This window comes from Urocampus carinirostris, chromosome 14 (genome assembly GCF_059441175.1).
Source record: "Urocampus carinirostris isolate Australia breed hairy pipefish chromosome 14, RoL_Ucar_1.0, whole genome shotgun sequence".
In the NCBI taxonomy this organism is placed as follows: Eukaryota; Metazoa; Chordata; class Actinopteri; order Syngnathiformes; family Syngnathidae; genus Urocampus; species Urocampus carinirostris.
In genome coordinates this window covers 27609683-27621313 of record NC_142362.1, presented here as the reverse complement: position 1 = coordinate 27621313, position 11631 = coordinate 27609683, and the positions used below count along the sequence as shown (strand labels likewise).

The 11631-nt window shown below is 39.6% G+C and overlaps 1 protein-coding gene across 3 annotated transcripts in view; it reads right to left on the bottom strand.

Moving 5' to 3' along the window:
• Positions 1–3922: 3922 nt before the first annotated feature.
• LOC148353093 (amyloid-beta A4 protein-like) overlaps positions 3923–11631 on the bottom strand; it is a 30444-nt gene continuing 22735 nt past the window's right edge. For 2 of the 3 annotated variants that reach the window (XM_088353292.1, XM_088353294.1), the window contains 5 exons: positions 10204–10342; positions 8992–9045; positions 8294–8385; positions 8046–8192; positions 3923–7008 (listed from right to left, as the gene is read on the bottom strand). In XM_088353292.1, the coding sequence (XP_088209418.1) occupies positions 6907–7008; positions 8046–8192; positions 8294–8385; positions 8992–9045; positions 10204–10342 (534 nt within the window). In that variant the 3' untranslated portion in view covers positions 3923–6906. The remainder of the gene's footprint in view (positions 7009–8045; positions 8193–8293; positions 8386–8991; positions 9046–10203; positions 10343–11631) is intronic. The other variant, XM_088353293.1, reaches the window with a different exon arrangement.

Genomic DNA, 11631 nt, shown 5'->3' with positions numbered 1-11631 from the left:
ATTTCTTGATCCGAGTATTTCAAAATGCAGGTTTACGGTGCCTTGCAAAGATATTAGCCCCTCAATATATTTTTGATTTATTGCCATATTTAAGGCTTCAAACTTAGTGCTAATCATTCAAAATATTTGCTAAGACTCAACATAGGAGACATAAATGTGAAAAGAAACCAAATTAACATTTTATATTAAATTATAAAGTAGGTGTTGAGGTAATACTTGATACAACCTCCCTTTGCTTTGATCAAAGCCACAAGTCTTTGTCTATGATCTTGGTTGTGTTTGCCAAACAGGTGATCCAATGTGATGGTGGGCCTATAGGTTGCTTCTCTGATTAGTTTTCTCCTTGTTCGGCCCAAAAGTTTAGAGGGACGGCAAGGTATTGTAAGGTTTACACTCTCCATGTTATTATTGTTTTCACAGTGCTCCGGAAGATGTGTAAATGTTGCAAAGTATTTTGCATATCCCATTCCTGCTTTGAACTTTTCCACAACTTTATCACAGACTTGCCTGTTGTGTTCTTTGCTCTTTATAAAGCTCTCTGTCTCCTTTCACAGACCTATTAGCCCATTACAGAGCAGGTGTATTCAAACAGACTTGACACACAGATGCACTCTTGACATTAATGTAGACATTGGATCATTCAGAAGTCATCAAGGAAGTTTACAGTCACATGGCTGAGCTAAGAGAACAGGGGAGCTATCTTTTTGTAACACTTTTCTATTTTTTCGTTGTAAATAATGGTATATAAAAGGTCAAAATAATTTGGTTCTAGTTAATTTGGTTCTCACATGTTGATTCTTAGAAAATATTTTTAAAGTTTGAAGCTTGAAATGGGCCAATACTTTTGCTAAGCACTGTGAATCAATTAAGTGTGTTGATGTAGGAATTCCACCATTTTGGCTTATTTACCATGGGCTGCGGTTGGGCATTCTCTACCTGAATTGGGTGAAAACACAGAAGTTTGGTTTTATTCATTCTTCGCTCCATCTTCCACGAGTGGGGATAAAGCCCAAAAGGCAAATACTGTGCTCCTGCCCTTGGAAAAAACACTAGTTTTGATCAAACGCACCACCTCAAATGCCCACTTCACTCTTAAAAAAAAAAAAACAAATATTTTACCTCGGATATACACGATTCACATAGGTCAGCTATTTTGACTTCAAATCGGTAAAGTTTGACAAAAGGAGATTAATACAATCAGGGTTTGTACACCCTTTCATTGTTGAATTCTAACACTTTGTAAGGACTTTAAAAGCCAATTTTTGAATTTCTCCAGTATCATTAAAAGAAGAAATCCAGTCTGAATCATGTATTTTGCAGAGCCAGAAATGTTTGTATTTACATTTGTGATTTTCAATTTTGCAAAGGCATTTATAAATAATTGCTTTGTAATCCTTGCGCTCATACACATTTCTTAGTTCCCTGTTTAGGTGTAGCATGCACCTGTCCTCAAGGGGGCGATGACGCCTTATAGTACAATGCCATACAAACTAATGCCGGCTGCCATTAAACACGAGGAAAGCAAGGAACACTTGTTAAGAAACACGGCAACAATTTCAAGCATTTAACCAAGCACCTCACCCAAAACGTAATGTCAAAAATTCACGCATTTTAAGCACCCGTACGAAACCAGCAAATATGTTTTGAGTGTTTGTCAATATCGGTCACAAATATCAAGGACAAGTTACTCTGTACATTCAAAATTTTATTCATGGTATGGCGGCTGTAAAAACGTATGCAAATAATCCTCTTAACTACAAAACATTTTGAACATTCGCTTGAACAAGAGCTTGGGTTTTACATGTCTGTGCGGAGAAATGATGTTCAAGATGTGGATAAGGGGACAATTCAACAGACAAGACACATATTTAAAAAGGTATCCTTAAACTCCACCTTGTAGTTACATGATTGTTCAAGCTGGGGGGGAATGAGGGACTGTTTTGCCCCAAAAAACAAATTACAAACAATAACGGAATGATTTGGGAATTGGCTTCTCATTACTGCTCAAAAGGTCCAATATACTTTTTAAAAGAAAAGAAAAAAGTCTGCAATGAGGGCCTATTAGAGGTAAGATCACAAGCCCTAACCCGAAATCCCCCTCAACTCCTCCCGAGTCCTCACAAATAAAATATAAAATTTAGGGTTTGTTTCAGACTCCGTCCGGCAAATCAAGTTAATTTTGGTCGGGCTGGCTCAGGCTTAAATACCTGTGTCAGAATTTATTCTTTTTTAAGGCCGGATCTTAACTCTAGGGCATATACAGCGGAACCTCGTGAAAGGTAATGTTCACACTAGTTGACTTCTGAGTATTTCTAATTGCATCCACATTAGGAATTGTGTAACATGAATTCATCTGCTTGTGGATATATGTCCTGTAATCGAAGACCCCCCCAAAAAAGGAACTTTGATAAAATACACTTCTTTCTTCTCTCTTTTCTTCTTTCAACTATCAAACTCATTTTAGCTCAGGGGCCACATAACAAAAAACACTCTCGGGGCTGGACTATTTAATCAAAGGGATTAAAAAGTGTGCCTTAGCTGTAGGGCTGGAGATCTTTGGAAGGCTCACAATTAAATTAGGATTCAGGGCTTTAAGATTTAATGATAATTATCAAGGTTATTATCCCTATTTTCCTCCCTTTGCTAAGATTTAATCTGTTATATTATTGGTTAAGCACCCATACGAACCCTGCCTAAGGTGCTCTGGTTGAGCAATGGTAGTCAGCAAATAAAGCTACAGTGGTTGGTTCGCTTTAGGAGTGGTGCCTGTTTTTGGCGACATCCAGTGGACACATTTAAAACAGCAGGGTATTGTTTGATGCGATGTGCTTCTCAGCATTCTTTCGCAGACCAGATTAAATTTGTTGGAGGGTCTGATGCAGCTCTCGGGCCATATGTTTGACACCCCTTCTCTCCTGTTTTGGCCATTTCTCGAATCATTTAAAAAAATAAAATCAATACAATCATCGTTTTAATGCCCATAAACCATGTGTGTCAAACATCTGGACCGCGGGCAGGATTTGGCCTGTTGGATGAGATTAAAAAAAAAAAAAAAAGTTGAGTCCCTAGGGGATTTCTATCATAAGTTTTTTTTAAAGTAAATGCGAACCACCAAATGCTCTCCCCGGTCGCTAGAGGGCAGTGTTGAGTTTGCATAGCGTGGTGAGTTGGTTCAGGTGTACAACTGCATTCACTCAACTGTTAAAACAAACCTGTTAACACATTTAATGCCAAATATGAAAAGATCGGGGGCGGCAGTAGCTCAGGAGGTAGAGCGATCGTTTTAGGATTAAGGGATCCCAGTTCGAATCCCGGCTTGTCCGTGTTACATGTCGAAGTGTCCTTGGGTAAGACATTGAACCCCCAATTACCCCCAATAAGCAGGTTAGCGCCTTACATGGCTGCACACATCACGGCCGCTATTGGGAAATGTGAAGCACAATGTAAAGCGCTTTGGGAAGTCATTGACTTGAAAAGCGCTATATAAATGCAGATCATTTCATTTCATTTCATCCCTTGTCATCTCTGATTTTATTATGTAGTGTAAGTTAGTCATGTAGTCTGAATGATAAAGCATAACACTCTTTCTGGCCCACCTGAGAACAGAAAGTCTAGATCCGTCCCCTGAGCCAAACTGAGTTTGACATCCCTTACCATAACCTTTACCTCTTACGAGGTTCCGCCGTACTTGTTGAAAATGATCAGACGTTCCCCAAAATGACAAAGACAGAGTGCATAAAACGCAAACAGTAACACAATCATCTTTCCTTTCGGATACTATTACACGTCATATATTACATATTGTAAGTATTAGAGTATTTGTTTCTTTTTTTTGCCCATGCAGCTAACACAACTGTGAAGCATGGAGATGAGCTTAAAAAATATCAAAGCATTCTGTTTTTTTTCTTCATCTTCTTCATAACGCACAACAAGACGCCAGAAATGTACAATCTTGCTAAAATTTCTAAAAGTCGACGAGTCGGACTCTGATGGATTGCATACGTCGATATGGCCATGCACTACACGGACGTACGGCTAATGTCCTTCATTTATTACACGCGCACAAAAAATACCATAAATTCCAGACTACAAGCAGCTACTACATTTGACTGCGGCTTACAATACGATGCGAGGGTGTTGTGGCGACTTTGGATAGGCGTGATATTAAGCTCTCCCATCCCTTGCACATGTGATTAAGTGATAGAGAGGAGACCAAGTATTGCAGCTACCACATAAAAACATCATTATACATGCCATCACTAGATACTAAGGAGGGGTACAGTAAACCCTCGTTTTTCGCCGGAGTTGCGTTCCGAAAACGTCCCTAAAACCTGCGAATTAGAAACAGTCGTTTATTTATTTATTAAACCCAATTTACGGGCTCAAGTATTTGTTGTACAAATAAAAGTACTGTACTTCAAATAACTTCTGTACTGTCAAATAATTTTAAAAATAATCCTGTCGCTTTATTGCTTTATTCATGTGGAGGTAATGAAAAACTGCATTAACCTTCTAGTCGGCAACCCAATAAAGCCACACTGGACCCCACTAAATATGTCTGGCGCTGCAAGAAATAAAAAAGCCTTAACAGAAAGAAAACATACTGCATCTACATTGGAAACTGTTAAGAATGTGTCCTGCTTTGTCCTACAGAAACCATATATTTTTCTATTATCAAGCATTATTGAAAAAGCACAAGGGGAGCCCCTAGGGAGATCCAAAGATCCGCATGTGGCGAGCAAGTTTAGCAGGCCATGTACAACTTTGTTGGCAGTAGAAAGCATCTTGCTCTGCCTTTTGTGCTTTTGTTGGTCCTGAGCGTTCACATGACGGCTTTTAGAGAAAGTTGAAAATAAAAGATTTGCGCATACCTAATGTAGGTTAGTCGAGCTGTTTTACGTATACGTACAACTCAGTTATTTGCGCATCGACAGAAAACAAAAACACAAAGCGAGAGCTCACCTAAAGTTTTGGTAATGCTTTTTTCAATTTTGGATTCTTAGCTGTTACATGCGAACGTTATTTAACAAAGGGAGGTAAAGATTGAAGATGCCCGCAGTTAGCATTGTTCATAGTTTGTGGATTATATCGGTTATAAATTTTTTCTATTGATGCAACATTGTCTTTTCAGAATCGACGGCCATTAATTTTCCCCCTAACAAACATAGCGGTTTGACCATAGGTAATACTGTACCTTATAAGATAGTTAGCTTGAGGGAAGTTAGTGATATGGGGGACAATTGGATACTAACAAACAAAAACTTGTTATTAGCAAATAATTACACACGGTTAAGGTTATCTTTGAATGTAGTGGTTGTGTCGAAAACCCGACAATATTTTCTAAATTGGTCAATTGATAGTTCACATAATCACATAAGTTTCGGCCTTAATGTCTTTGACGAGGAGGCAGACGAACAAAAAAGGGGCGGGACAACTGTTTAGCCAATTAGAATGCAGAACACAACGCACGATGAAAATCTACCAAGTAGCGAAACCGCGATAAGTAAACAGAGATACAGCACGGGATTACTGTACCCGATAATTATCGGCTGACAGTTATCAAACTGATGGCCCGATAGGAAAAATATCCCCCGATAATTAGTCCACTGCTGCCGCACTAAAATAGTCAATGAGCTTGTTACTTGTTAGAAAGATTCAAAGCATTCATGTAAAATAATTTTATATGTAGTAGTAGTAAGTTGAATTGAATTTCAGCAACGAAATAAATGGAATCAAGTAAAAAAATAAATCATTTCATTTTCAGCATTTTCGATGTGAAACAATAGCATTCTCTTAGTGGAACACTATGTAGTACATTTAGGTGCACTTCAATTGCATTCCACTTTGAAGTGTGGAACCATTTTATTGAACTATTTATTTATGTAGTTATACATAACTTAATGTAAACCGTAAGTTTGTTTTACGAAACACAAAGTCTTTTATCGGACAGAGAGCCTTTGAATCTTTAATCCGTCACAAAAGCAATAGGGAGTACTGTCATCGCCAAAGTAATTTTCTTTAACAAAAATATGAATGCCACAATTGATGCAATGCGTAGTGCTCCTACGATCCTGGCGTTTATGGGATCGGTGAATCGTAAAACTTTGTCTCCTCCCAATCAATTTGTCATGCGTGCAAGGGATGGGAGAGCTTAAGATCAAGATCATGGCGTAGAATGTGTACAAGCTGGTGTGATTGTACAAGGTTCTGATTTATAGTCAGTACAGGACAGAGTTTTGTTCTGAAATCTTTTTTGTCGCACTCCTGCTTATATCAATTTAAATCATATTGACAGCAGCGCTCTTTGATTCAGATTGAAAGCGAAGCCCGAAAACGAGCGTCTTGAGATTGTGTTACTTTTCTGTACCAGACATTTCCCCGCTGATTTTATGTAAATGTAAGAAATAGACGTGAACAAGGCTTTTTTTGATGGCTTGTACAGAAACAAAGTTGAGTTTCATCAATAAATCTGCATCTGCAGCTTTTAATCAAGTGCGCTTCGTAGTCTGGAATTTACGGTACTTCCTTCTTAGAAACAAACCTGAAATGTTTTGAGCTGGGTAGCACAGTGTTGCCATGATGATAATAATAATATTAATATATATAGACTGAGTAGCTATAATCAGTCGACAAGTTCGTAGAGTACAAACACTGCAAAGGGATGTGTTGTGATTGGCTTGAATTGAAATGTGCAGGTAACAAAGATTACCCTTGTCTCACTCTGTTAGCAATACTTTGTGCAATTCGGGGATTTATACCAGGCTTGGTTCCACGTCTGCTACCTTTTGTCCCAAAAAATCCTTCCAGATTTAAAGGTTGCAGGATTATTTTCTTCTTCAAAGGCCAAATGGGAGCAGAAAGTGGACCAGCACCTGACAGGAGGACTGTTGGGGATAGTCGTCTCTTTTAGTTGTGGATCTGCTCGAAGAACTTGTAAGTGGGGTTTTCGTAGCCGTTCTGCTGCATCTTAGCTAGGTGGCGCTCCTCTGGCGTCACAGCCGCATCCACCTAAACAACAAACGCAAAAAAATAAAAATAAAAAAACTTTTACAACATTGCTTAACCAATGGAGGAATTCAATTTTATCTTTAATTTTTATTTTCAATTGTGGACTTGCTCAGTGTTAGCCACTAACATTAGAGCACATAGCATGTGTTAAAGTCAAGACCTGGGGGCAGGATGTGGCCATGATGTTTTGCTCTGGAATAAATCGCTAATATGTTTATTGACAAGAACAATACGCGTGTAAATAGTTTGGACACAAATCTCTCCCCATCTAAGAATAGTATCGTATGTATATGTAGTCTACATTTTCAGTCGCAGGACGTCTTCCCGTTACAATTTACCACAGGGAAACGCTACCTCAATTTATGGCAGTAGCTCAGGAGGTAGGGCGCTCGTCTTGGGATCAAGGGATCCCAGTTCGAATTCCGGCTCGTTCGTGTTACATGTCAAAGTGTCCTTGGGTAAGACACTGAAGCCCTAATACCCCCAATAAGCAAGTTAGCGTCTTACATGGCTGCAATACAAGGCCGCTTTTGGGAAATGTGGAGCACATTGTAAAGCGCTTTGGGAAGTCATTGACTTGAAAAGCGCTATATAAATGCAGATCATTTCATTTCATTTCATGCATGGCTCAAAATAAATGTCCATAATTGATAAGTAATCGTTAATTACAAATTCATAATGCCCTGTTTAGGTGTAGCATGCACCTGTCCTCTTAGGAGAGACAGGCAGCTGCCAATGACTCTTTATAGGACAATGCCATACAAACTAATGCCAGTTGCCGATCATCACTTGTGGAGAAGAAATGTAACGGCATTGCAAAGCCACTACAGAGTAGTGCCGGCGTCACTTAGTAGACTTGTAAAACTTGGGAACAATTTTAAGCATATTTCTATCCTTGAAAACACAATATCTAAATTCAAGCATTTTCAATGATTTCGAGCACCCATACGAACCCTGATTTTTTTAAAAAGAAAAAACCCTGAATTGTGAAAAATTGCTACAACACTCAGTAGAGAAATGTCAAAGTGGACCTTTACCTCAATGACGCCGTGGTGAATAGAAGTGTATTGCTTCTTCCTCAGCATCACGAGGGTGATGACGATGACGGTCGCTATGACGACCCCTCCCACCATCAGCCCGATGATGGCGCCTTTGTTGGAGCCCACGTCTTCGGCAAAAAAGACCTGCCATCGAAAAAGAAAAACAACACATTACTGTGAGCCCTCTCAGCGCTCAGGATGAAAAAAACAAAACAAGTTCAATTTAGTTTTTTCTTTTTAATGACCAGTTTTTGATGGTGAACCTCATAACCAGCACTTTGCCTCTCCTCGTTCTCGACTCGCACATGTGGAATCTCTTCTGGCTTCAGGGCGGACACTTAGAAAGGGAAACACAAACAAAAGCAAAGAGAATTTGAGTTCATGCCTTTAATAAACAAAATATTTTGTACTGTACAGAGATGTGTACCTAATATTTCCTCAGGCAACACCGAAAAACAAATTAAAGACTTAACATTTATCTTAGAAGCTCAATTACAAAAAACAGCACACATACAGATTTCTATTTGTATAGTGGATTAAAAATGTCTAACAAATTTCCCTTTTTGCTTGCCTTATTCCTGATAAGTCAGGGTTCGGCTCTTATACACACACCATTTATGCTAAATCATGCGACGCTGGTCATACCCAACTGATTTCTGCTTAGCCTCCCACAAGGTTTTTGGTTTTGTGGGTCCCCTTAGCAGTGAGATGGTGGACAATCATGTCAGCTCCCTCTAGGAGAGGCTCATGGTATGTAAAATAAATATGAATTTCTTGACCTTTCAGTATTTTTAAAAAATAGTTCTAGTATTATTGCTTATTCTTCAAGTCAATTTTAAATATAAGGCACTAAATAATAAACAATGTCTTTTTAAAGTCTTCATTCAAACAAAATGAATTTTACCTCAACGTCGCATTTTTTCTACACTGTATAAACACGTACCAGGCCGTGTAGGTAGTCCTCTATCTGGAAGAGGGCGGGCATCAACGGGCTCAACTGTGGACAAAAGAAAGAAAGAGAATATTAGCAGTGTTTGTTTTATAACCTACCTTGTACCCCTAGGCCATATCCTCAGGAAATGCAATTTCCTTCCACTGCTTTGCGGATGACACCCCGCTTTACCTCCTGCAAACCCAACTCGATCTTCCCACCTTCTGACCTCAATTCCTGCCTTTCTAAAATAAAATCATGGTTCACCGTCACCTTCATAAAACTGAACAGCAATGGAACGGAGCTACATCTCATCAACACCATATCCACCCTCTCTAACGTTGACTCCTTCTCTCTTTCCCGAGAAAATTCCTCAGTTATTCCCTCCCCTCTGGTCAAGAGTCTGGGTGTCATCCTGCACAGCTCTCCTTTAACTCTCAAAATAATAACATCACCCGGTCTTCCACTACTTTCACCTGCGCTCCATCAACCGTCTCTGCCCCTCCCCCACTCCACACACAATTGCCATCCTCGCCTTATTACCTCACGCCTCGCTTATTGCAATTCCCTCCTCTACGGTTTACCTCAAAAGTCCCTCAGCTGGTTCATAACTCTGCTGCACTTATCATCACCAAAAACTCCTCTCGCCATCACATCACCCCTGTCCTTCAGCACCTCCATTAGCTCCCAATCTACCATAGAATCAACTAAAAAATCCTGCTCTACACCTACATGGCCATTCATAACCTTACCCTTCCCAACCTCTCCAACCTCCTTCACACTGCCAAGCCGTCCCACACATTCAGATCATCTGTCTCCCTCCATCTCACTATACCCCCTGTCTGCCTCAGCTCCATGGAGAGAAGAGCTTTCAGTCGCTCTGCCCCCAAGCTCTGGAACTCATTGCCGGCTGACCTCTAAAAAGTCTGCAACCCTGTCCACCTTCAAATACGGACTCAAAACTCACCTCTCAAGACTTGCACACCGCTCCCTTTTAACTCTAATGTGTTTTATTTGCTATTTATTACTTGCTTGTTTTACTCGTGTTTTATTGTTGTGTCCTACTTTATGTACAGTGATCTAGGGTATCATGAAAGGCGCCTCGAAGTACAATGTATCATTATTATCGTCATGATTGTTATTATTATAATAATTTGTCATATCTTTCCCGTTCTTATGCACAGCCGCCATACAATCGTAAAGAATTTTAGGCATGCGTGTTACCGTGATTCTCAGTGTTGGGCTGGTTGAAGCTCTCGGGGTGGATGAAGCCCAGGCCGTCTAGGGCGGGGTCCATCGGGGCCGAGCTGTACGCCTGGTCAGGCATGAGGGCGTCGTTGCCGTAACTCACTCTGCCGTTCATCTGTTCAAGGGGACGGAGAACATGTTTGAGTCCCTGCTTGCGTGGCCAATCAAATCGAACCAAGCTTTATTTAAGTAGCACTTAAACCACATGAAACTTATGGAGGACCAATACTGCCATATGAAGGTCCTGAAACGGATTAAGCTCGTATGACGAGGGTCCACTGAACCTACATAGTACCTAAATATATGACCTAAATTAAGTTTATCTATTTATGTATGCATTTTGTCAGGACCAAATATTCAAATAAAGGGGCGGGTCAACCTTGCTGTTCTGTTCAACTCTTGGTTAATTGTGATGTAGTGGCCAAATTGGTCTTCACTGATCAACTTATAGGTGAAAAACTCAGCCAACTGAAAAACATTTTGTTGTAAGAAAATGCACAACAAATTAAAATCACCAACACTACTGTTTTATGCTTTAGACCAGGGGTCTCAAACGCGGGCACAAGGGTTCCTTCTGAGTCAAGTCAGGTCAAGTTTATTTGTCTAGCTCTTTATCACAAGTTTTCTCAAAGGGCTGCAGGATGGAAGGAAGAGAAAAAGAACAAGAGAGAACTAAAGAAAGACAGGACTGAAGAAAGAGAGAAAAAAGACAGGACAGGAGGAAGAGAGAAAAAAGACTGGGCGAAAGGAAGAGAAAGAAAGGACAAAAGGAAGGGAGAATGAAAGGATGAAAGGAAGAGAGAAAAAAACAAGGAAGGAAGAAAGAATTAGAAAGGAAGCAAGAAAGACAAATAGAGAAAGAAGGAAGAGATACAGAGAGAAAGAATGTATCAAGAGGGAAAAAAGGAGAAAGAAACAAAGTAGGGGAGGAAAGAAGCAATAAAGGAATAGACAAGGAAGGAAGCAAAACAAAGATGAAGGATTAGCGAAAAGATCAGAGAGAAGAGAGCAAGAGTGAAAGAAAAAGAGCAAGAAAGAAAGAGCAAGAGAGAAAGAAAGAAAGAAAGAAAAGAAAGACAAAGAAAGAAAGAAAAAGCAGGAAAGAATGAAAGAAAGTAAGAAAACAACAACAAAGCAAGAAGGCAAGAAAGCAACAGAGGAAGGAGGTGAAGTGCATTGAAAGTTCCGCTTAAGGCAATTTTGGGTCCAACACAACATTTTCATGTTGAATAGAAGAATATTGAGCTTATCCGAAATTGAAATTTTCAAATCGGAAGGAAATAAATCAAGCTACAACACATTCAGCCACAATAAACACTTTAAAGAGATGTAAAATTTAGGAAATAGGAACAGTAGATCAAAGATATTAGTCTTCTAAAATCAACTGGACTGTGAGGCAAACAT